The sequence below is a fragment of the Pleuronectes platessa genome, chromosome 19 (assembly GCF_947347685.1).
Source record: "Pleuronectes platessa chromosome 19, fPlePla1.1, whole genome shotgun sequence".
Lineage (NCBI taxonomy): Eukaryota > Metazoa > Chordata > Actinopteri > Pleuronectiformes > Pleuronectidae > Pleuronectes > Pleuronectes platessa.
This window is the reverse complement of record NC_070644.1, coordinates 4,478,944-4,505,601: the sequence shown is the minus strand read 5'-3', so window position 1 is coordinate 4,505,601 and position 26,658 is coordinate 4,478,944. Positions and strand designations below refer to the sequence as shown.

Here is a 26,658-nt window from a genome sequence, read left to right as displayed (position 1 = left end):
AGAGGAAAGAAAAAAGTTGTTACAGTCAGTGGCATCCTCAACCTGTAATAAGGTTTCACCAAAGTAACAACAATCAACAGAGAATTGAACTGCAACAACTTTAATAGTCCGTTAATGATTGAAGTAAAAACAAGAAAGGCCAAAATTCAGCTTTCATTTTTTTCAGTCAAGATAAAAGATTGATTCTGAAACATAATAAGACAAAAGATCATATCAACGTACGTTCAAAGCAACTGTGAAGGGCATTTTTTACATAATTAAAAAGAAAAGTATCAGGGGGTGATGCATACCCTGTGTGTATACCCCACTCAGGAAATACTAACTATTCTTATATTGAAATAACATAATTTCAATATCTCATGATTCCATTCATACTTTTAAATGAAATGATTGGTAAATCTAAATAACTAAATAGCTCTTACAAGGTAGCAAAAGTTTATGCATTAATAACTATATGACATCATTTTCTGACTTCATTGGAAAGTCATGACGATGTCATTCCTACACATCCTTTGTGATTCAAAATATGTAAAATAGAGTTCAATCTCATTCTAAAGGACATGTCATTTCTACTGTCCGTTGGGATGTTTAGCAAAACTAAGAGAAGATCGATCACCCTAAGGTCCCCGACGGGAAAGTAAGTTGAGTTTTTGTCTTTTCACTACACAGAGGACAGCCTCCAGGTGTTCACAGTTTGTTCATTTAGTAAAGCTAACCAGGCTGTTGAACTGGTATTTTAACATATTTTTCTATTTTGATGTAATTTGCCAGCCCAAATCCGAGCAGTCTAGATCCGGGCCTGCTCAGTCCCCTCCATCACACTTTGTAATTTAAAGTCGACGTGTGTTGAAAACAGTTTTCATCTCGAGAGGTCTCTTAATGCCTCGCTGTCTTAACGACACACCGTCCGATGGTGGTCGCAGTGTGAACACACACGGAATTAAAGTGTGATTCGTGGATGGACATTCCTTGGTGATAATTGTCCCACTTATAAATGTTACTCTGCAGGATGAGAAAACCAGTTAAACCGTCTGAAATTCCCCTGAGCGCCTCTGCTTTTACTTTAACTTTTCTTTTATTGTGGTAACTGCACAGGACTCGAGGATCCGCTATTAACCTTTAGTCACTTTTACATTTCACAACGATTCACTGCGGGCTTTTATCGAACCGGCGCAAACACGAGAAAAACTAATATATTATTTTACAAGTCTTATTTGTCATATTAGAGCAGAGAGCAGTTTCCCGAGCCCCTCCCTCCTCTTTCCGGATTATTCTGTCCTCCTCTCAAGACACCGACACAACACGAGTTGTGATTAACAGCGTGTTGTTTCCCGTCTGGACATCTTTATACTCTGGATTTCCATCTGCTGTTGGAGTTTGGATGGATTAAAGATGTGTTTAGAAATGATGCTGACAACAGATGTAGCCGCAGTCGTGCGTAAAAGTGGGACGGCACCTCGGGCAAATGTCCACATCTAGTGTTTCTTCTGACATCGGTAAATTGCAGATCATCACATTGCTTTTTTAAATGTTACCTGAGCGATCCGATCTGACTGCATCCTGCTTTTTACTTTTACTTTTAGAGTGCAACTTGATGAAACGGGTTGTAAAGCGTTCGGTGGGCCGGCACAAGCGTGTGTATCAAGGTGAGTGCGTTCGCACCGTAGAGTCTCATCCACAATTCTCTGCCTCTGCTCCCTAACGTCATGTTCTCTCTTTTATCACAGAATGAGAAGAAAATTTGCAAAACTCAGAAAATGGAAGATCCTGTCTTCACCTCTGTCACTGCTGATTGTGTATATCCTGCTGTTGGTCCAAGTAAAGTACAGCTTCATCCCTGAACCTTCAACTTCCCCGGAAGTTTCAGATGATGTGCAGACACATCACAGGTACAATATCAGCTGCCCGGCTATATATGACATGGACCCTGTGGAGGTGGGTAAATCTCTGAGGATTCGATGGAAAGAAGTCGTGGAGGATCAGGATGAAAGTCTTTTTAGCCTCACGTCAAACTGTCCATTATTCATCAAGTCCAGAGGTTATGACAAGGTGTGTGTCTCAGAGGAGGAGAGAGACTTCCCTCTCGCTTATTCCCTGGTTGTGCATAAATCTGCATGGATGGTGGAGAGAGTCATCAAAGCTCTGTACTCACCAGGGAACATCTTCTGTATTCACTACGACCAGAAGTCCTCACCTCAGTTCATCTCTGCCATAGAGGGTCTGGTAAGCTGTTTGCCCAACGTCTTCATTGCCTCCAAACGAGAGTTGGTCTATTACGCGAGCATCACTCGATTGCAAGCTGATCTCAACTGTCTGTCTGACCTTTTGAGGTCAGAGGTCAAGTGGAGGTATGTCATCAACCTCTGCGGCCAAGATTTTCCCCTTAAGTCCAAAATCGAGCTGGTGTCGGAATTAAAGAAGTTAAAGGGGGCTAATATGCTGGAGACGAGCCGACCCACTCCCTATAAGGAAATGAGGTACTCTTTTCATTACGAGCTGAAAGATATTCCACATGAATATCAAAAAATGCCGATGAAGACGGAGCAGAAAAAGCCTCCACCCCCTCACGGCATCGAGATGTTTATTGGCAATGCCTATTTTGTCTTGTCACGGGACTTTGTTGTGCATATGAACTCCTCAGAGGTGGTGAAGGATTTTTTAGTCTGGTCAGAGGACACTTACTCCCCAGATGAACACTTCTGGGCCACGCTTGTGCGACTGCCAGGTGTCCCCGGGGAGGTGCCCCGATCTGAGCCGGATGTCACTGATCTGATGAGTAAGACCCGGCTGGTGAAGTGGAGTTACTTGGAAGAACACCTGTACCCACCTTGCTCCGGGGTACACGTCCGCGGCGTCTGCATTTTTGGTGCTGCAGAGATGCGTTGGCTGCTTAACTATGGCCACTTGTTCGCAAATAAGTTTGACCCCAAAGTGGACCCAATTATAATTCAGTGCCTCGAGGAGAAGCTGGAGGAAAGACAAAAGTTGTTACAGTCAGTGGCATCCTCAACCTGTAATAAGGTTTCACCAAAGTAACAACAATCAACAGAGAATTGAACTGCAACAACTTTAATAGTCAATTAATGATTGATGTAAAAACAAGAAAGGCCAAAATTCAGCTTTCATTTTTTTCAGTCAAGATAAAAGATTGATTCTGAAACAGAATAAGACAAAAGATCATATCAACGTACGTTCAAAGCAACTGTGAAGGGCATTTTTTACATAATTAAAAAGAAAAATATCAGGGGGTGATGCATACCTTGTGTGTATACCCCACTCAGGAAATACTAACTTTTCTTACATTGAAATAATATAATTTCAATATCTCATGATGCCATTCATACTTTTAAATGAAATGATTGGTCAATCTAAATAACTAAATAGCTCTTACAAGGTAGCAAAAGTTTATACATTAATAACTATATGACATAATTTTCTGACTGCATTGGAAAGTCATGACGATGTCATTCCTACCATATGATCATGGTTACATCATTTTTACCTGAGGAAGTTTTAGGTTGTGTATATAGTCTTATATGGTGCAGGGATACATGGAATAATGCATTTTTAACTGACCGTATTGTGATTTTCTTCACAACGATTATCTAATTCAGATAAGTTCTATTATTTGTAGGGACATCATGGAAAACTTCTATTTCAGACCATATCTTTGGAGACCTTGACCTTGGCTAATGAGCTCAATAAGTATATCTTCTGAGGGGTGAGAGAGGTGAAAGCATTAACCTGCTTGCATGGATATCCGCCGTCGCACTGTGTATTAATCATGGCAGCTCTTGCTCAGTTATACTTGGTAGCAGCACTGTGTTCATTTGAGACGCTTCAACCAACTTCGAAGGCTTCAGAGGCTCAGATTTTCCAATGATGACTACCTGTCACCTCGAAAGATCAGTTCACCCAATTTGCTGAAAGGCACTTTTTTGTGGTGTTTATCCATGCAAACAGTTTTAGTTTTATTTGTCCAGGGTTTGAGATGTTACTTTCTCCACCAGGTCAATAGAATAAAAAACGGAATTCAAATTGAACTAAAATAATCAAGAAAAGCAGGTATTTTTATACAGGTAGGGGGATGAATGATAATTACAATAATAATAATGTAATTTAACGCAATAAGTGGTTAAACTTGAGACCTAACATGCCTCAACTTGGTTCAGATTCTTCTGACATATATGGAAAGATTGTAGTACATAATAGTTTCTGAATGCATCAGTTGTTTTGACATAGACTCAAAATACATAATACTCTGAAAATAAATGTATGTAACGATAAATGAATTGCCATTGTTTCTGTACTTGCATAGTATGTAAATGAAGAATAATGCTTAAATTAACTGTGGTTTTGTACTGTCCCTCAAAAAGAAATTAAAAATGCTATGTAACAAAGTATACAGAGAACTGGGTTTGAGCAATCTCTCAGCGTCATCTGCCTCTCAGATAAAAGATCCAAGACATACACTATCATCAACATATAGGGGAGAGCGGGGTAATGTGGGACACCGGGTGATGTGAAACACCCCCTGTATCTAGGCAACGGAACACATTTATGGTCATTTGACCATTATGTTTTCAAGCCCCTCCCATTGCCCCCTTGCCATGAAGGAGAAGTTGGTGCTGGTGCTGTGGAAAGCATGTTTTTTCACAAAAAAATGTTTTTTGCATGTAAAAGTAAATTTTCTTGCTTTGAACTTAATCAACTGTTGTGTCAAAACAAATTGATTCAGGTAGAAAAAATTATATCATACATGTTGATGAACTTCCAACATATAAAACCATGTGATTGATGCTAGCTGAAGATTAGCCTGAATTGATAAGAGATGTTGTTTTTCTAAAATTGTGGCTTCTGGGTAAAGTGGGACAAATGCTGTGGGGTAAAGTGGGACAGTGTCTCACTTTACCCCACCATGAAGCACAAGTTAAGTTTAGTCTTAAACATATTCTAGTGTTATATAACATTATATATGTTTTATTTTTAATGTCATAAACATTGTAGAAAAGCCATCATGCCAAGAAACTATACACCAGGAAGATAACTTGAGGCCAAACACCCCTCGCAGAGATGGAGAGTGCAGCCGCTGAGGTCATGCAAGGAAAGAAGTCCTTAAGAAAAGCTGGAAGGGATAGAAATATTGACAAGACAACCCTCAAAAGATTCATTAAGAAAAAAGAAAAAGGGAAAGTAAAATCAGTAGCCTGGGGTGCAGTAGCTGAGGCAAAGAGAATATTCACAGATGAGATGGAGGAGGAGCTTGCCAAACACTTGAAACAACTAGCTGACCAGTTCCATGGCCTTGCTCCAGTTAAGTGCCGTGAACTGGCATTTGAATACGCAGAGAAAAACAATATCCCTGTCCCTGCCAATTGGACAGAGAAACAATGTGCAGGTAAGGTAGAGATCACATGAATCATAACAATCATAAATGTGCTTAATTGACCAATCCCCATGATTCTGTTACTAGTCCGATATTAGTTTTGGAATGTGCGGTTGTCATCTAGCTGTCAGGATTTTAACTATTACAACATGTGTTGTTATGGTAGTTTTAAAGTGGAAAAAGTAAGTGGACCACTTTACCCCGGCTACGGGGTAAAGTGGGACACAAGACCACTTTTTTTAAAACAATCATATTTTCACTGCCCTTTGTCCTGAAGACATTCTGATCATTTCCATTCCTAGAAAATATCCTGAATTAATGGGAAATGTGTCAATTTTACTGATATATCAATTTAGCTCGCCTAGAGGGGAGCAAATGTAAAAAATGTCCCACATTACCCCGCTCTCCCCTACCTCCTAACAGGCGCAAAGCATTTTTGGTTGAAAGAAAGATGCAATACACAGTGCTGTGCCATTAGTGTCTGATTTTAATAAACCTTGTAACTAGACACTCTCTCTCCCTCTTGAACTATTTGGAAATAAAATGATATGAAAATAACTAAAGTAAATAAATAATTATCTCAATTATAAATAAAGACTTGTGCACATAAAAATAATTATCAACTTAAAGTGACCTTTTTTTGGATCATAATTAAGATGTTCTCAAACTGAACTCATGAACTTTATTATAGATAAACACTTCTTCACAAAAAATAAATCATGAACTTAATTTTAAATAAACGATTAGCTCAAAATATTTTTTTAAAATATGTATCATCCTACATCTTCTTTATGGATCGAAAAGAATACTAACTATCTTAAATTACAAACTGATAGCACTTAAGATTACATTGTTGCATTGAGCTGAGTGAGTGCTTTTGCATTTACATTTTAGTGAGAGACTTGTGCTTATGCTTCACTGAGGATCTTTGTCAGTCTTGGTGGCAGGGAAGCAACTGCTGTGATCAAGCTCTTCTCCATGCACAGTCTGTTTCTTTGCTTTGTTTTGATCACACTCATTGCAGAGAAGGAGGCCTCACATAAATGTGTGGAGGCAAAGGGTAGTAGCTGCTCCAAAGCTTTCCGTCCCAGGTGTGGGTGCTCCTGCTTCACACACACCCAAAACTTTGTGAGTGTGGATGTGGCAAACTTCATCTGGAGGCCACGGTCAGATGACACTTCCAGGAGTTTTTCCTGATAAGTGACAGGTAGCTTGTTTCCGTTTGCTTCGGGGAGGCTTTTCGCATCGTTTCTTGAGATGACCTGAATTCAGAAACTTCCTCTTAAAAAACCTCAAGTGGTTTACCAACATGACTTTCACGTTTTGTCTGGAGATACCGCTGAAGATGTGTTGCCTTAATGCCACTGTGGCTAATGTCTCCCCATAGAAAAAACACAAAGTGTTAATTACCCAAACTTTGTTATTGTTAATATTGTTGAAGTATCTTTCTGTTATTTTTATTGTGAAATATTTGCTCGCTTTAAGGTCAGACAATTTCATTTCCGTTTTTTTATTAAATGCTTTTATTTTGAAAGTGTTCCGGTAGAGACGCGGAGTTCCTGTTATGAGTTTGTAACTTCACAACGGAAAATTGTGATTCAGCGCCCCTCCGAAGAGGCACAAGCTCTCACGGTGTGTTTTAGGGAAGTTTCAAATAAACCTGAAAACATCAGTTAAAGTCTCGACCTTCTTGTGAATACTGACGGAATTTTGCTGGCTCTGGTCTCGCCTTCTTTGGCAATTGTCCCTCCGTGTTTCAGCGGCATTGCTGCTTCGCTTCAGCCCAAACTCCAGAGTTTTCAAGGCGGCACTGCAGTGATGACAGGTGATGAGAGGTGGCGTGTGCCAGGTTGGGTCAAGCCATCGGTATGGGGGAGACTCTGGGTTTTTAGGTTAATGAAATTGAATAGCCTACTGAATATAAAATTCAGTTCATGAACTTAAACTTATATTTTATTGAATATTTATTAAATAACAAATTTTAAAGGATTTTTGAATGGATGCTAATTTGAAATATATTTAAAAAAAATCTCACGTACCCCCTGGAGTACCTTCAAGTACCCCCAGGGGTACGCTTACCCCCATTTGAGAACCACTGCTCTACTACATCTAGTAAAATAATACAAATTGCTGAAATAAGAATACACGAAACATAACTTTAATAAAACCATTATAGGTTTACTGTATGAGTGTCACAAGTAGACAATACTCCCGCACAGGGTCCCAACACTTTACTTACACAACAGACTGAGTTCACGTACTTGTAAAGATAAGTTTCACAGAGGTCAGTGGCGGGTCTTTTCTGTCATATCAGTGCCTTTCGCCCATAAAACGCTTTGCTAGCTGGCTAATTCTTTCTGTTGAAACCAAACCAACATGGCGATGCGGAAATCCTTACGTCATGATTACGTCTTACGTCAGGGGTGGGGTTTGAAGGGTGACGCATAAGCGATGTCCGTGGTGGTCAGAGTCAATTTTTATAAATTGTTGAATAAACATGAAAACTAATAAGAATAAAGTACCTATATTAGGAATATATTAATAGTATTGGGATCACTGCAGCCAGAAAGACTTAATTCACCTTTTCCAACATCACTCTGCTAAACTCTTTGCTAGGGTTATGATTATGGTTATTATTATTATTATTATTATTAGAAGTAGTAGTAGTAGAAGTAGTAATAGTATTATAGGACAAGGTCACAACGTGTTTCACAAAATACATGGCAAGAAACGAATTAATAAAGATAAAAGATATTCAATATACGTGATGTCACAAAATACTGCATTCTGCGAGTGATTTTTTCATGAAAAAACTTAACAAGTTCAATGTTTCAAATTTAAAATAGAGTTAAATCTCATTCTAAAGGACAAGTTATTTCTAATGTAAGTTGGGATCTTTAGCAAGCACTAAGTGACGACTTAGTGACAACAGAGGACCATTTGTTTTCCTTTCGTGCTCAGTGGTTCAACCATGTCACTTAATCATTGAAAAACTAGAAAACAGGAACTCAGAAGTTTTGAAACAAAACTTTGTATTCTGCTGCCACCAGAGGGGCCTAGTTTGCCGCCTTATTTCTAAATATATACACCTGACGCATCTCTCTCTCTCTCTCTCTATGTCTCTCTCTCTCTCTCTCTCTCTCTCTCTCTCTCTCTCTCTCTCTCTCTCTCTCTATCTCTCTCTCTCTCTCTCTCTCTCTCTCTCTCTCTCTCTCTCTCTCTCTCTCTCCCTCTCTCTCTTTATGTCTCTCTCTCACACAGGCCACTATACATTGAAGACTGTGGTGGCTTATATTTCAGAAAGCACAGTAACTATGTATGTATGTGTGCATGTGTGTATATGTGTATGGATGTGTGTGTGTATGCGTGTTTGTATGTGTGTACATTTTATTTCCTCTTCATTCCGTATCTTATTAACCAAGCCAACTGTTTTCCAGCCCTCCGAAAGGTACACAGTTCAAACTTACCTGAGGACTCCCTTTATAATTGAAATAGTATTTACATAAATTACTTCCTATAACAGATTTAATAATCCATCACTAACACTGTCAATACTCTGTCAGTCCAGTTTCAGTAGTCCAACCTGGGGAATCGGTTTGAGATGGTTCAGACCTACCAAATTTCCACTCTGTCCAACCAATTGTTCAGCTTTGTTCTGTGCCATTTGAATCTGCCAATCACATTCATTGCATTCAGCCAGTCAGAAGTTCCTGGTTTCTGAATTTCTGGTTGGACGTAGTTCTGGGTTAAACTAGTCTCTGAATAAAACAATCTCCATTTGAATGGTCAAATATCGATTCATAAAAAAGAAGTTCGATCACCCTCAGGTCTCCCAGTGGAAAATAAGTTTTTTCTGCTTTCGGATTCTTCCAAAAATAACAAAACACTACACAGAGGACAGCCTCCAGGTGTTCACAGTTTGTTAATTTAGTAAAGCGATCCAGGCTGTTGAACTGGTATTTTAGCATATTTTAAATCAATGATACCTTTATTGACAAGTTTGCTGAATAATGCGCGTGAGATAACTGTGTACTGATGTTGACATGTTTTATTTCGATCCTGCTTCCGACTCCCGCTCCCACACCCCACATTCACTCCCTTATCCCATTGGTCCCCAGCACACCAACATAGGGCTTCCCCATTGGTCAAACCCACATGTCAATCATCTAATACGAGTAACATTGAACAACATCACATCTTCCCTTTAAAGATAACAAAGAGTAACTGTTGTTTCGAACCCTGTAAGGAAAACAATGTTAGGCACTTTAGTGAGCATTAGAACTTATATGAAACAAGTGCATTAATTAAACAACCGTTGTTCCCTGAACTATCACGTTGTAACATAAAGTGTTTTAACTACAGTTATTAGCTTCAACTAAGCTTTCACATAACCATAACACCAAAACACAACAATAACTCAACATATATTTCAGAGATTTCTTTCACTTCATTTCAGTTCACAAGTTAAGCCGAGTGGGCTCAATGACGGCTCTCCCAGGCCTAGTTCTGAAATTGGGAGTCTCTGCAGGTAAAACTGGAGGTGTCACGGCAGGCGACATGGGAGCCTGCTCTGACGTGAGCTGCTGTGGTGGTCTTCTCTCTTGTGTAGGCGTCTGTAGAGGTATTAGATGCAGGTGGTTGCGTCTCACCACCCCCTGAGGTAAATCCACCAAATAAGACCTCGGAGTAGAATGTTTCTGGATCACAGTTCCAGACGTCTTAGCGTCGGTGACCCATACAGGTACTCCTGGTGACAAGACACTGGCATTTTTGCACGGTGACACCACGGTGTCCTTACTGGAACTCATCACCTGCATGTATGCTTCCTCACAGGCATAACTAAGTTTGGCAGTGCTCGTCTGTGCGTGGCGCTTAAAAAAAAGAAAAGATTATTTAATATTCATTATTATGATGATTAATAATTAATTATTAATAATAGATGGTATCATTATTATATGACGCTTGGCTGAGTTTTGTATTGTGATGAGTTCTTTAAAACTTGGGAAAACTCTCAACACTCTCTCAAGTGTGAGAAGGTGCCCCCCCAAAATGTGTAAGTGCCAGCCCCAATCCGAGCAGTCTAGATCCGGGCCTGCTCAGTCTCCTCCATCACACTTTGTAATTTAAAGTCGACGTGTGTTGAAAACAGTTTTCATCTCGAGAGGTCTCTTAATGCCTCGCTGTCTTAACGACACACCGTCCGATGGTGGTCGCAGTGTGAACACACACGGAATTAAAGTGTGATTCGTGGATGGACATTCCTTGGTGATAATTGTCCCACTTATAAATGTTACTCTGCAGGATGAGGAAGCCAGTTAAACGATCTGAAATTCCCCTGAGCGCCTCCGCTTTTACTCTCTCTTATTGTGGTAACTGCACATGACTCGAGGATCTGCTATTAACCTTTAGTCACTTTTACATTTCACAACGATTCACTGGGGGCTTTTATCGAACCGGTGCAAACACGAGAAAAGTAATATATTATTATTCAACTATTATCTGTTATATTAGAGCAGAGAGCAGTTTCCAGAGCCCCTCCCTCCTCTTTCCGGATTATTCTGTCCTCCTCTCGAGACACCGACACAACACGAGTTGTGATTAACAGCGTGTTGTTTCCCGTCTGGACATCTTTATACTCTGGATTTCCATCTGCTGTTGGAGTTTGGATGGATTAAAGATTTGTTTAGAAATGATGCTGACAACAGATGTAGCCGCAGTCGTGCGTAAAAGTGGCACGGCACCTCGGGCAAATGTCCACATCTAGTGTTTCTTCTGACATCGGTAAGTTGCTGATCATCCCATATCTTTTTTTAAAGTTTACAGGAGCGATCCGATCTGACTGCATCCTGCTTTTTACTTTTACTTTTAGAGTGCAACTTGATGAAACGGGTTGTAAAGCGTTCGGTTGGCCGGCACAAGCGTGTGTATCAAGGTGAGTGCGTTCGCACCGTAAAGTCTCATCCACAATTCTCTGCCTCTGCTCCCTAACGTAATGTTTTCTCTTTTATCACAGAATGAGAAGAAAGTTTGCAAATATCAAAAAATGGAAGATCCTGTCTTCTACTCTGTCACTGCTGATTGTGTATATCCTGCTGTTGGTCAGAGTAAAGTACAGCTTCATCCCTGAACCTTCAACTTCCCCGGAAGTTTCAGATGATGTGCAGACACATCACAGGTACAATATCAGCTGCCCGGCTATATATGACATGGACCCTGTGGAGGTGGGTAAATCTCTGAGGATTCGATGGAAAGAAGTCGTGGAGGATCAGGATGAAAGTCTTTTTAGCCTCACGTCAAACTGTCCATTATTCATCAAGTCCAGAGGTTATGACAAGGTGTGTGTCTCAGAGGAGGAGAGAGACTTCCCTCTCGCTTATTCCCTGGTTGTGCATAAATCTGCATGGATGGTGGAGAGAGTCATCAAAGCTCTGTACTCACCAGGGAACATCTTCTGTATTCACTACGACCAGAAGTCCTCACCTCAGTTCATCTCTGCCATAGAGGGTCTGGTAAGCTGTTTTCCCAACGTCTTCATTGCCTCCAAACGAGAGTTGGTCTATTACGCAAGCATCACTCGATTGCAAGCTGATCTCAACTGTCTGTCTGACCTTTTGAGGTCAGAGGTCAAGTGGAGGTATGTCATCAACCTCTGTGGCCAAGATTTTCCCCTCAAGACCAATATAGAGCTGGTGTCTGAATTAAAGAAGTTAAAGGGGGCTAATATGCTGGAGACGAGCCGACCCACTCCCTATAAGGAAATGAGGTACTCTTTTCATTACGAGCTGAAAGATATCCCACATGAATATCAAAAAATGCCGATGAAGACGGAGCAGAAAAAGCCTCCACCCCCTCACGGCATCGAGATGTTTATTGGCAATGCCTATTTTGTCTTGTCACGGGACTTTGTTGTGCATATGAACTCCTCAGAGGTGGTGAAGGATTTTTTAGTCTGGTCAGGGGACACTTACTCCCCAGATGAACACTTCTGGGCCACGCTTGTGCGACTGCCAGGTGTCCCCGGGGAGGTGCCCCGATCTGAGCCGGATGTCACTGATCTGATGAGTAGGACCCGGCTGGTGAAGTGGAGTTACTTGGAAGAACACCTGTACCCACCTTGCTCCGGGGTACACGTCCGCAGCGTCTGCATTTTTGGTGCTGCAGAGATGCGTTGGCTGCTTAACTATGGCCACTTGTTCGCAAATAAGTTTGACCCCAAAGTGGACCCAATTATAATTCAGTGCCTCGAGGAGAAGCTGGAGGAAAGACAAAAGTTGTTTCAGTCAGTGGCATCCTCAACCTGTAATAAGGTTTCACCAAAGTAACAACAATCAACAGAGAATTAATCTGTAACAACTTTAATAGTCAGTTAATGATTGATGTAAAAACAAGAAAGGCCAAAATTCAGCTTTCATTTTTTTCAGTCAAGATAAAAGATTGATTCTGAAACAGAATAAGACAAAAGATCATATCAACGTACGTTCAAAGCAACTGTGAAGGCCATTTTTTACATAATTAAAAAGAAAAGTATCAGGGGGTGATGCATACCCTGTGTGTATACCCCACTCAGGAAATACTAACTTTTCTTATCTTGAAATAATGTAATTTCAATATCTCATGATGCCATTTATACTGTAAGGTGAAATGATTGGTGATAGGGATTATCTAATCAAGATAAGTTATATTATTTGTAGGGACATCATGGAAAACGTCTACTTCAGACCATATCTTTGGAGACCTTGACCTTGGCTAATGAGCTCCATAAGTATATCTTCTGAGGGGTGAGAGAGGGGAAAGCAATAACCTGCTTGCATGGATATCTGCCGCTGCACTGTGCATCATAATAATAATCATTGCAGCTCTTGGTCAGTAATACTTGGTAGCAGCACTTAGTAGCAGCACTGAGTTGGATAGAATTAAAAACGGAATTCAAATTGAGCTAAAATAATCAAGAAAAGCAGGTATTTTGATACAGGTAGGGGGATGAGTTATAATTATAATAATAATAATAATGTAATTATAACGTAATAAGTGGTTACATTTGAGACCTAACATGCCCCAACTTGGTTCCAATTCTTCTGACATATATGGAAAGATTTTAGTTACATAAGAGTTTCCCAATTTATCAGTTGTTTTGAGACTCAAAATACAGAATCCTCTGTAAATAAATGCATGTAATAATAAATGAATTGCCATTGTTTCTGTACTGTACATAATAATATGTAAATTAAGAATTATGCTTAAATTAATAGTGGTTTTGTACTGTCCCTCAACAAGAAATTAAATGCTGTGTGACAAAATATACAGAAAAACGGGTTTGAGCAATCTTCCAGCGTCATCTGCCTCTCAGATAAAAGATCCAAGACATACACTATCATTAACATATACTGCACGGAGACGCTCAAACATTAAAGTAAAGTAACATTAAGTGAAGCACGTTTTTGAGTAAAAGGGGAGTGTATACGGTAAATTTTCATATCAACCCATGTCACAAGTCAAGCGCGGCCATGAAGTTAACACTTTTTTTTAAATTGCATCACAACATGCATACTTGCTAGTTCCACAGATGCCTATTTGATATAAACAGGTAAAACTCTGAGCAACTTTAATACAACCATTATAGGTTTACTGTATGAGTGTCACAAGTAGACAATAATTGAAAGCGCTGGCAGCTTAGAAGCAGCGGAAGTGGCCCTTAAATCAAACTGTACTTTGGCCCCCGTAAAGGCTTGGCCAGACCATGCATGAATAAGCGTTTGGATGCATTTAGGTCTGTCCTTTCAGTCCATGTGATGCAAATGGGAGAAAGTGAAGAGACTGAAATGTCTGTGTAAGTAAACTTAATTTCAGTGTATTAGTATGATTTCGTGATCATTAAGTGAACCTGTTTGCCGAGGCCACAATGAAGAAGTATTAAACAGAAATACACATTTCTTACAGCACTTGATGGGAAACAGATTTGGCTGCCAATAGGAAGTACAATTCATCTTCCCTTTCTGCAAAGATAAAACTATTACTTTGAAATCTAACTTCCTTAATGGCCAGGGTTGGAACGACACGATGTTTCCATCGCTTCACCACGGGGTTTGTTAAACAAGTAAGTGGAGCACAAACAGTCATTGAAACAAACCACAGGACAGGAAACAGTGATAAAAAGGTTAACAAGCTGAGGAGCACAATTCAAGAACACAGACATTAAAAGTAGCTGTTACACATACTGTATATCCTGTATGTTCTCAAGTAGGTTGGACAGTGCTGGTTTGTGTCCCCTGATGATCATAGATAATGAGTAAATCGATCCATACTGAAACTATCAGCTTACACACGCGGGGTGTTTGTTAACATAACGGTATCACATGTAGCGTCATTACCTTCAGTGCTCTGTCTCTCCTCCACGCTGCTGCAGTTTAGTTACAGCACAAAGGGAACTATTCAGACAAAGTCAAGAGGGTTTATTAGGTTCCATTAAATTATTAATGTCAGGGGACGTTCTGGGTTAGTGAATGATTATCGGACCTGAGAACACTACACCTGTGTGCACCAGTAAAAGTTTAAGGTCAGGTGTTGTAGCAATTAATATTATTGTCATCAAAAGCAATAAAAAAAAGTTCATTATATAACAATATAACGCTGTAACACATAACTGATCTACCTCATTTGATACCATGTTCAGCTTTTCAATCCGTAACGAAAAGTTAAAAACCACAGCCTTCACTCAGGAGCTAAAATCAGCCTTTAAATGTTAAAGAAATTAATCAAAAGACATTTACAGTGATGGTTATTGAAATATTGCAAATACTTTTATCACAATATTATTTTTGGCCACACCAGAGGATGTTCACATGACACATTCACAGAGCACAGTAACCTCTGGAGCATTCAGGCGAGGGGTGGTGCAGGCACGGGCAGGACGTGACATATTTATTCGGTTCAGGGAGATCACATGTTTTTGTTTACAGCACATCAACACTGGCCTTGGTGTAGCCAAAAGCTCTCTTGACACCTTAGCCGGTGGCTTACACCAGTTTTCCATCCGCTGATATTTGTGTTAATTTTGTTTGTTTCATTTTTACGTCTGCTGTGTGTTAGAAACTTCATCAACACACCAGCTTTGAATCCTTTGGAGGATATCTTGCTGTGTTTTCACATCAGCTCCTGTGGACTTTCTGCTGACTTTTCCCGGCCAATAAGTCTGGAGGATCTCTGGAGTTCGTTGCATGCCTGAAAGCAGCTTATGTTGGCTGCAAAGTGTATCATTCAGGAATCTTATTCCAAAAGCAAAAGAAGATTTGTCTGATACTCGAAGAAAAGGCGGTACATTCAGAGTTTGTCTACTGGCAGCAGAGCCTGGCAGTCCGGCACAGCTCAATGTGTCTACTGTGGAGCTGAATCTAAATGTCCCCCCTCGGGACTCAAGCCCTGAACCCTCACAGACCTAACTAACATCAGCTGGTAAGTGATTGAGTGGGAAAGGCAGCAAAGGCCTGAAATGGTATAAATAGGAACAGGACAGCTTTTTGTGGCCACGGTTTCATTTGGCAACTGAGGGACCTTTTAGTTCTTGTTGTTTACTTTCCTCATGACCAATTAATGCTAGAAGGACCGACTGCCTGGTATAACCAAGCTCCAGGCCTTTGACTCAAAGAGTGAATGAGACTTAATTTTAGAGAAATGAAGTCATTCTTTTATGCAAAACTTGACATGAGATAGATAGATAGATAGATAGATAGATAGATAGATGGATGGATGGATGGATGGATGGACGGATGGATGGATGGATGGATGGATGGATGGATAGATAGATAGATAGATAGATAGATAGATAGATAGATAGATAGATAGATAGATAGATAGATAGGTAGATAAAACTAACAAATTGCTGGTACAGGTACAAGTGTATTAAGAAAAAGTGAAAACAGTACAAATGTTAAACTTGAAATACGTAAAATCTAATAAAGATCTGAGAGGAGATGTCCAGTCGACCTCCTCAGTCTGTCTGTTGAGCAGGACTGAGACATTAGTATGCCACTGAATGTGCCTGTCTGCCCGGTCAGTGTTCTGTGCAGGGGATGGTCTGTACTGTCCATGATGTCCAGCAGTATGTTTCGGGTCCTTTTTTCTCTGCCACTGATATGAGGGATTCCAGCTCCGTGCCCACCACAGAGCCAGCTCTCCTCACCAGACTGTCCAGCCGCGCAGCATCTCTCTTCTTCATGCTGCCTAGGGAGGGAGGTTGCTTTGTCCATTATGGCAGTTTGGAGGAGAGGAAGATCTATTGCTGATGAGGGAGGTGACGGAAGGAGGACGGGACAGAAAGCAGCAGGAGGAGCCGCAGGGCTATCAAACCTGTTGAGGAAGTAGTTGAACTCGGTTGATCTCACCACAACTCCATCTACTGTGCTGCGGTTCTTCTTTTTGCACCCTGTGAAGGTTCCCATACTCTCCCAGACCTCCTTCATGTGGTTGTCCTGCAGTTTCTTTTCTGTAAGAGTGGCTGGACCTTGACTTCCCCCTGAACCCACTTCAGCTCTTTCCTGTCTCCATCTTTAAGCGCCAAGATCTTGTTGTTGGGGAAGCAACACAAAGTTTTGCGTTGGAACAACAACTTCCATGCAGTAGTCCAGGTAATGAATAATGTAAGGTATGCCCCCCTGTATGTCCTGATTATGTGTTCCTGCAGCACACTCAGTCAGTGGACTCAAAGCAGGACTCAGGCTTTTACTCAGGCTCTAGCTAGAAGGACCAGATTATGATCTGATTTCCCCAGTGGGGGCAGGTGTGGGGGGGGGGGGGGGGGGGGGGGGGGATTGTATGCATCCCTCACGTTAGCATACAGGAGGTCTATTGTCCTGTTCTTTCTGGTGAGGCAGCAGGCAAACTGATAAAAGCCAGAGACTGTAGAGTCCACTTCAGCAGGTTTAAAGAAATCGCAATGAAGGCTTCAGGACGTTGTGTTTGTTGCTTGGCAATAGAGGCCCGTCTCCGCGCATTTTCAATTAAACAAATGTTTTCTTGTATTGTCAAAGTTGGGACTAGTTGCTCCTTACATCCTTGCTTGTTTGCCCACGCCAAAACAATACTAAGAACCGTGGGTAATTCCTTTCAGCAAAGTCTGAGCCCTGAGACTGACTCACCTGGAATGTGCCTCAATGTGAGTCCTTGAGGGTGAACATTGGGACTGGACCCAAAGTTACAGCCGAAAGAAAAATGAAAAACCTGGCTTCCTGGATGTAGTTTTGACCTTAAGGGCATTTTTCGACTAAGATTTCCTTGGTTAAGACACTTGTGGTCTTTGTTTTCTTATAAATGAAACTTTAAACTACGGCATTGTAATTGTAAGTGGTTAACATTTCACAATCTTACCATGATATCCACCCAGCCTTTTTTTTTTTTTTTTATTGTGTCATTGTTTTATCCATCTTCAGTTGGCTGTTGCCTTCCTGACTGTAATTGCAGGATGTGGTTACATGGCTAGGCGCTGTCTGACAACAGTGACAGAGCAGACTTGCCTCTGGAGAATTTTCCAAGTCATGTTCAATCTCATTTTCAGTAGTCAAGACTGAAAAAAAACTCATTTACAAGCAAAACTTTGTATTTAATTGCAGCAACTTTTGTTCGCAATGAAGAAGACGTTAGCACTGGAATGAGGAACCTCTGGTCAAAGTCAAGTTTCTTAAACATGCAGCTAAACAGGAAGGTCAAACTGCCTTTTCCAACAGTTAATGCTATGCAGTGTTTGTTCGCCCAACACGCAGCTTCCACAGGACCTCATTCCGTAAGGGGGAAATGTTATGCAAGGCTTGTGGTGAGCGAGCTAAAAGCAAAGACGCTGAAACCTCATTGAGAGGGAGAAGCTGTGAAGGACCATCTTGTTGCTGCTGTTAGAACTGGAGGAAGTAACACATCGGTGTGAACTCTATATATGTAAGTCCTGATATTACCAACATGAGGAGACACGCACTGCAGTAAACATCTCTGTTTGGGACGAATGAATCTCTATGAACCAATTCTGCATGTGAATATGCAGAAGCTGTACACTCCAGATGTGTTAAAAGTAACAAAACACATGTTAATTTTTAAAACACTAGTGTGTCTAGTTAAGGACACGTTGCTTCTAACACAATCTGTGTGTTAGAACATTTAACACATGACGTGTGTTACATATTTCAACACAGAAAGTTGTTAAAAATAACACAAAAATGATCATATACATTTAATTAATTTTTTCTATGCTAAAATGTCTATAAAATGCTCAAAATAAAACTGCATGATATTCAGGTGACATTTATTCAAACCATTAAATCATCTTACAAACAAAACTGATATACAGAACATATCAAATCAATTTCATTGACACAAAAATTATACTTTTCAAGCCAACACACTCCCCTAACCAATCTAATACTAAATCTGTGGGATACAGCGACATACATTGTTGGTGAGCAGTAGATGGAAAATAAGATGTTTGGAATAAAATAACCCAATGTAAACTGGAATAAATGGCTGTTTGACAAAGATGACCACTATACACTAACCCTTTACAGACACCAAATATAGTAAATATAGTAACAACACATTTGCAATTTCATGTTAGATTTTAATAATTAATAAAAAATTTAACTGTACAAGCAATTTACATGTCAAACCTTCATCCTGTAGCAGGACTTTGTTTTCATATAATAGATTTGTATTATATGATAACACACAGTTGTCTTAATTCATGTTATAGTTAAATAAGTACTTAAGTATAAAAAGGGTATTTAAAATGCTTAAGACCAGCACTTATAATACAATATACTATATACTTACCAAGTATGAAAGGTCTACAAAGTAGGTTGGTTAGAGGTTGTCTATTGAAAATATTTTAAGGTATGTTGTACCTTTTCTTATAGATTATTTCCTAAATTTAACATTTAAATTTGAATACAGTTTTCCCCTGAATCTGCTCATGGAAACACACAAACACACACCACTCAGGCAAGCGACTGTGACCCTGCGTGTTATAAAATCCATCAGACTGCATTCAGAGGACAGTAAAACGTACTTATAACATATATTAAGATTAATAACATTATAAATCCAAAACATTGATAAGAATGAAAGTAACTAACAAGTGACCGTTCTCACTTCCCTCTCATCTTTTGACGCCTGCAGGTGTGGCTGAGCTATATTCATTTACTTTCAGTAGCCTCTCCCAATTCAAGTTAACACAAACAGCTGGAAACCAGTGCTCTGTGAGATTATCATTAATTATTTAATGCCTGTATTACAAATATGAACCGTGCTTGCACAAATACCTACAACAGCATGTTGAACAAACACAAGCAAACTTAACCTGTAATCAATTCTCATTTTTATTTTAACGCTTAGCATTAGTTGGAAATGCTGTTGACTGTTATGCCAGTGCAAAGGTCAACCATATACAAAGAAAAAAACAGTTGGGAAACTGTGTGTGTCTGTCTCTGTGAGCATTGGTGTTTCTGTGTGTGTGTTCTGTCCGTCTCTTTCAGTGTGTGTCTGTGTGTCTGTGTGAGATCTCATTTGTACAGGAATTTTGCCCCTCTGTCCTTCTGAGTGGCAAACCTATCAATGACCCTTTTATTAAAGTCAGGAATGTTTCTGATGCGTTTTTTTCCTCCATGGAGAGCATAGCCAGAGCATTCAGGCGATCCCGTGTCATGGTGTTCTACAGGAAGGCATCTTTAAAAGTAGAAGAGCATTCCTCTGATTCAGATTTCGTCATGGGTGTAGTGATCAGGGTCTTGAGAAGACTGAGAGTCTCACTGAACTGAAGGTTCATGAAGAACTGGATCAGAGTCAGTGCCTTGAAGCCTTGACCTCACTGTTCTCACTGTTCTCATCAGAGGTAGTTCTGCTTTGAGCTTGGCCTTGTTCAACATGCGGCAGTCCTCGGTTGTGTGCGGAATCCGGAAATTGAAGTGATGTGTGTTCCAGGCACAAGTCTCCTTGCAACAGAGTGGCACTGATCAGGTGGTCGGTGAAAGCAAACCGCTCCTTGGCACAACCCCAGAGTTTGTACCTTTCATCTACCTGTTCACCTCACAAACACTGTTGAGGGGTGGATGTTTGGATGGCTCCCTCTCTCTTGCTCCTCATTTCAACATCAGCGGTTTGCAAAGGTTTTATAAAAATAGAGCAGAGAAAATTGTCGGTTCAAAGAAAAAGGCGAGTCATGCCATCATCCATAATTAACTGTCGGTAGCCTCTGCTATAACCTTGTTTCTCAGAAGTGTCAGGTTTCCTTCCAGGCTGCATTGCTCTGCTGCGACCGACTGAGAGTAGTGGTATTGTTCATTGTGCACACTGATAAAAGACAACAAAACTAATCGGTCTGTACACCGTGACTCAAACAATATGGATTGTCTTTCCACAGAAATATAGAACAATGCTGCTCCTTCTATTCGGTGGCTTTTCATGCAACGGTTGAACCATTAACAGTTTTAATATGCACACAGCTGGACTTTGGAGCAATTACGTTCACTTTTGTCAAGGCCAAGAACTTAGAATATGAGGTGGAGTCTTGGCAGTGGAGTGACAGAGTTATAAAGCTGTATATTATATTCAGTACACAGAAATCCGCTTGAAGACGACAGATGCAGCTCTACCTGTTTTCTTATTTTGCATTTACATCAGAGAGAGTGTATAATAGCATTGTGTATGTTGAAACTAATATTAAACTCCATCTCCTAAGGTTTATTTCAGACCTACACACACCTGCACCACCTGCATATGTCCAACTCACTTAAAGATATAAACAAACCATCTTACGGCAAAGGATTCTCTGACCGAGGTTAAACCTCCTCACAGAGAGCCACGTCATATCGTCTCACTATTGCTGCCGAGCAATGTTAGTTTAACAGGGAGTGTCTTGGTGCTGTTCAAATATTATTTCAGATTAAAGTGTTTCCACATCAGAAAACAGCATGATCTTCTCACTGATGAGTTTCCCTACTACTTTAGTACCTGTCTTAACTGTATAACAAGAGTCGTTATGTGGAACAAAAACAATCATAAACTTGTACAGTAATCAAAAATAAAATAAAAGAATGAAAATATCTTATTTTCATGGCCAAAGCTATATTACAAATTCAATTGAACAATGAATTTCTGTTAACGAAGAGAAGTACTTTGAGCAGCTTCACTGCAGTGTAAACTTCCCTCTGTGTTAATCAGGAGGCTGAGAGACAACCAGGATCCAGGCTCTAATTCAAAAAGATGGGGATGGTAGGATTTGTTGATCGACTGTGGCCACTTCTTTCTCTCTCTCACCTGAACCAAGGTTTACAAGCCAGGACCTGATCCAGGCTCACAGCCAGACTACACAGCTGCACACACTCCAACTGTCACAGATATTGTTTTGAGTGCTGCTCTTGCTTGAAGGAATTGCAAGAATCGCCTCACGAAGGGAAGATGGGAAGTTTCTGAGTTAATATGAACCAGTGCCATCAGTGTATTTAGCGAAATTGCTCACCCGTTGTTTTGGATCATATTTATTTGAGAGCACGTCCATTCTATTGTGTTTTATCTTGACAAATTTTCGACATCTGTCACGTACAATGTCACTGCAGCTTCAGAAATTACCGGAGAGGAAGCAGAGATGCTTCCATATGATTTGCTGATATATACAGCAAAGCACATGCTGAGATAAATGACGCAAGGGTTTACAAGCAGCTGACTGTTACTTTGTCACCTGTCTACCTTATCACCTCCTTGGCTCAATGCTGGACAAAATGAGAGAGGTCGCAGAAGAATAAGAGGACAGCAATAAGGAGGTAGGTTGGGGAGGATGCCAAAACCAAGGCAGAGAGACAGGCCATGCAGCGTTTGATTTGAGCAAATGAGTCCCCAAGCTCCGGGGAAACAACACCAGAGCAAAACTGGTAGACACAGAGTGGGAGGGTCATCACATATGGGAGCTCTGTCATTAGGCTGTTTATCTACATTGTATCTGCTTGAGGCGAACCAGCAAAGACTGGTCAAGCTGAATTGATAGGGAGTGAGCCGCTGAGTTTTCCCGCTGTCGCCTTCACAGTTAATCAAGTTCCACCGGTCTGTCTTACTAATAACCACTAAGTAGCAACTCCCCTGGTATTGGGAGCTTTGCTGTGTTTGAACCTTTGGCCCGAGAAAAAAGGTGAGCACAGCGTCAGTTCAGGCGGGTCACAAAGTCCAGCTCACCTATAGTCTATAGTCCAGCAGGTTTCAACACAGACCCTCTTTTTGCACGCTCTATTTAAGCTACTTTAGCTGCCTATAGCCTTCCTGCTGCCACTGCAAACCCACTTCACAATCCAATTCTTCCACAGCAACTCATTTCAATACTGCATCTGACCTGATCAGTGTCATGTGTTGATGTGTGGAAGGGAAGGGAGGTCCCAAAACAGAGCCACGATACATGCAACCAACCACTGCCCAGTGTAACTATTGCAAATATTGAAATCACATTAATTTTGACTAAAGTGGTCCTGGTTGAAATACAATGAAATGTGTAAGAGTGCAGACAAACAAACAGAGTTCTGAAAAAACAAGCTGCAGTACGATGTTTGGCCGACATCTGGGACATGTGTGCTACCTGTGTGAGTGTCACTCGATGCTCAGCCAGAGACTGGGAAATGACACGCTATTCAAACCACGTAATGTTGGCAGAGGGAGGATGGACAGGATGCCTGTGTTTATCTAGGTGCTGCTATATATATGCTGCAGACTTGTCTTCTGTATTCACTTTATTTTCTATGTCCTTGTTGTGTTTACCTTGCTCAATGTTCATATCTGTGTTTATTGTATCTATCATAAAGGCATTTCATTTTGCTTTATAAAGCTCTTTGTAACTTTGTTTGAAAAATGCAAAGTTATTGTTATTTCAGCCACTGCCCCAAAGAGACATGCAAGTAACACAGCCCTCTAGTGGCCATATCCTTAAGTATAGCTCTGTGTTTCAGTAAGTATATACTTACTATTATGACTGCATGCAGCACACACTATATATATATATATATATAGATAGATAGATAGATAGATAGATAGATAGATAGATAGATAGATGGATTTATGACTCCGGAAACCAAAATGTGTGACTGTGAGTTGTGTGTGGGTTGGTTCAAACACAATAAGCACTTCAGTTAAGGTTAAGAAAAAACCTAATTTCGCTTCAAGAGACACATACTATCATCTAGTCAGCGTACAGTTTATTCAACCAAGATTTTGAGCTTTCAGGTGCCCAAGCAAAACCATAATAATGTTAATCGTCTTCCAATAACAATATAGTGTGACTAGTGTGGCGACTGTAGGGATCAAATTGTGTCTGTGTTCATAGAAATAATTTTGTGTAGTACTGATAACAAATCACAAAGAATATAACTGACATTTACATATACGTATTTGATGCTGTGGTTACTTTCCCTCAGTCTAACATCCGTATTCTCTCAGCTCAACCACTTCCTCTTTGCAGAACGTCGTATGCTTTTATGTATTTTATGTTTGTCTGTGTGGGCACATGCTGATCTGAAAAACCAATCATTTCTTCCTTTGAGCTCCGGGCATTTTAAATTGTTTTCTGAATGTCTAAATGTGACTCCAACAAAAAACAGCTGATTAATTTAATACCAAAGGTCAAATTCTAAATACTTAAGTATATCATATAGTGTTTTCTTTTCTGTAGAGAGGGCATCAAGGGAATACTATTAAGAAAATACATATTTGTGTTGACCCTGGTAATCTTCAAGGATTTTTTAAGGTAATTTTTTCTTCCACATTTTTTCCCTGGGTTGAATTCATTGTTGGACATGTACGCATTGAAATGTACGGTTCACACACTAATTTGTACGTCCATTGATGAAATATCATTTCATCTTATGAAAAATAAATAGCAGAATTAGTTTGCTTGTTCTGTTAAGCATCATCACCCACCACATAATGCAAACTTTAATGTCTTTCAGTGATTTTCCTTCGCAGTAAATGCAAATGCTTGGTAATAAGCCGTCCTTGTGATTCAACTTTTGAAAGTTTGTACTTCTCGACGCCGTGTGACTTCTGTATTTGTTCCATTTTCTCTTGAACTGTGGGAACCATTGATCACCACATACTGTATGTTGACATCTGCATAAGCCCTTTCATCTGTCAGTCAGTCCGAATGGAAGAAAAATGCTTTGAAATATCCTTTAGAAATAAAGTGTGTGCACCCCGGTGCTTTATCAACCATTAACCTTTTTAAGTTTACTAAACACAAATAGAGATACGATTTTATCTAAGGAGCATTCATTTGTTCATAGGAATGAACATGCTCTGTAATGTTGGCTATATCATGATCATGTGATGTACAGGTGGTTTTATGACTGGCAGCGAGACGCTCTGTATTACAGTTTTTCTCCATTGCTTTGGGTCATTTCACGAAACAGAAATGACATTCTCAAAACAACACGTGCAAACCTCCAAACCACTGGGCACTTGTTCACAACAGATTGGAATATCTCATTCCTTTAATCAAATTGCAATTGTATTAGCACATCCTTGCAATGACAAGTACAATTTCCAACAGCTTGAACAAATTTCAAATGATTTAGCACACCTTTGCAAACGGTTAGGTACAATTGCCTTCAGTTAGCCCAATTACCAATTGAATATATATTGCTGGTGAAAACTGACTGTCGCTTCTCAGTCAAGTGGTTGTTCTCTGCAGAACATGTTGGCATCATTTCATTGTTTACATCATCACCTGCACAATAGTTCACTCTACTGTCAAAATCGTACAGGCACATAATACCATGAAAAACATCATGGTATATACTGTAATAAGGATATCTTGGATCATTGGCTTAATTTTCAGGTGCAACTAGAACTTTAGTAATCAAGGTTGAGTTTCACACATCTGATCACCAATCACACAGTAAGTTTACAGTTTGTCTCCATTGCTTTGGCTCATTTCACGAAACAGAAATGACATTCTCAGAGCTCTAAGTGCAATTGGCAAAACAGCCCATATGGTTCAGCACAACTACATAGATCACCTTCAAAAGGTCATATCTCACTATTAGTGAGACCATTAGAACATCTATTTATCTATCTATCTATCTATCTATCTATCTATCTATCTATCTATCTATCTATCTATAGTATCTATCAATCAATCCAGTTTTTTTTGTATGAAGCATATTCACATAACTAAACATGGTGTGATATCCAAAACAATTAAAAAAAAAACAGAGAGAGTTCGCTTTGCCAGTAATACAGTATATGTGAGTAGGTGTATTGTCTCCACGATCCGCTACCACCACGATCCACGCACAATCATGTTATTTCTTTTCTGTGCACTTTAATTATTCATTTGACCACAAAATAAAATTAATTATCACAACAATGTATTAAATGAATATTTCAAACTTAGTTCAGCACGAAGTCTGATGAAGTGTAAAAAAAATAGTAGGTCGTACATTGCATGTAGTTTGTAGAAACAAGAGTATTTTTAATTATTGTTTACACTTATTATACAGACTAAATAATTAAGATCTTACATATTAATTACTGAGCTTCTCATCAAACTTTCAGCAAGAAAGACAATAAGCATATTTCTTAAATTTCATCTACCACTTGAAGAGCTCATGTGCGTTTATACCCACTTTTTATTATTTCCATGCTACGATAAAGTGACCACTGAGTTTGCGTAAACTGGTAGTTGTGCTGACTCGTAATTCCCAGTGCAATACGTTGTGAAGTGTGACTTAATGTAGCCCCGTGTCTTTCTGTAAAGATTAGTAGGTAGTAAAGTAGCAAAGATGTACATTGTCAACCTCATTTGTGTTTTCTCTACTTAGATTATGTCTGAAAAGTTTGAAACACACTCTGTGGTATAGACAAAATCTTGCCTGAATAGTAACCTACAGTAATCAGTGACAAAGAAAAGGAAGCGGAATTTCCCCCCCTTCATTCAATCCTTCTATTGGACACAGTCTTTCAAAAGAAGCACTCGCATAATGCTTTGGCATTATGGTTTTCAATGAGTTAAAAAAAGCCTATTTTTTTCTTTCTACTTTAAATCTTTCTTTATTTCGCCTCCTGCCCTTGATATTGAAATGCATGCGTTCTTGCTAAATTATTTGTCTAAAAGCACTCCAGATTGCATTACAACATTGGATCTCTTCATTGTTGCTAAATAGATCTCCATACAGCTCTGTTCAAATCCCTTGTTCCTGCTTAGGGGAGAGCGGGGCAATTTTTTACATTTGCTCCCCTCTAGGCGAGCTAAAATGATATATCAGTAA

General features: G+C 39.8%; 2 protein-coding genes across 2 annotated transcripts; both read left to right on the top strand.

Annotated features, from left to right (window-relative positions):
* Nucleotides 1–910: 910 nt before the first annotated feature.
* On the top strand, nt 911–4,403 carry LOC128425321 (beta-1,3-galactosyl-O-glycosyl-glycoprotein beta-1,6-N-acetylglucosaminyltransferase 4). The gene is made up of 3 exons (XM_053411880.1): nt 911–1,496; nt 1,584–1,646; nt 1,728–4,403. Exon 3 carries the CDS (start codon nt 1,729–1,731, stop codon nt 3,034–3,036), a length of 1,308 nt encoding a protein of 435 aa, XP_053267855.1. The 5' UTR covers nt 911–1,496; nt 1,584–1,646; nt 1,728; the 3' UTR covers nt 3,037–4,403.
* A 6,322-nt stretch (nt 4,404–10,725) lies between these two features.
* LOC128425163 (beta-1,3-galactosyl-O-glycosyl-glycoprotein beta-1,6-N-acetylglucosaminyltransferase 4) lies at nt 10,726–13,568 on the top strand. Its single transcript, XM_053411690.1, has 3 exons — nt 10,726–11,167; nt 11,256–11,318; nt 11,400–13,568. Exon 3 carries the CDS (start codon nt 11,401–11,403, stop codon nt 12,706–12,708), a length of 1,308 nt encoding a protein of 435 aa, XP_053267665.1. The 5' UTR covers nt 10,726–11,167; nt 11,256–11,318; nt 11,400; the 3' UTR covers nt 12,709–13,568.
* Nucleotides 13,569–26,658: the final 13,090 nt, after the last annotated feature.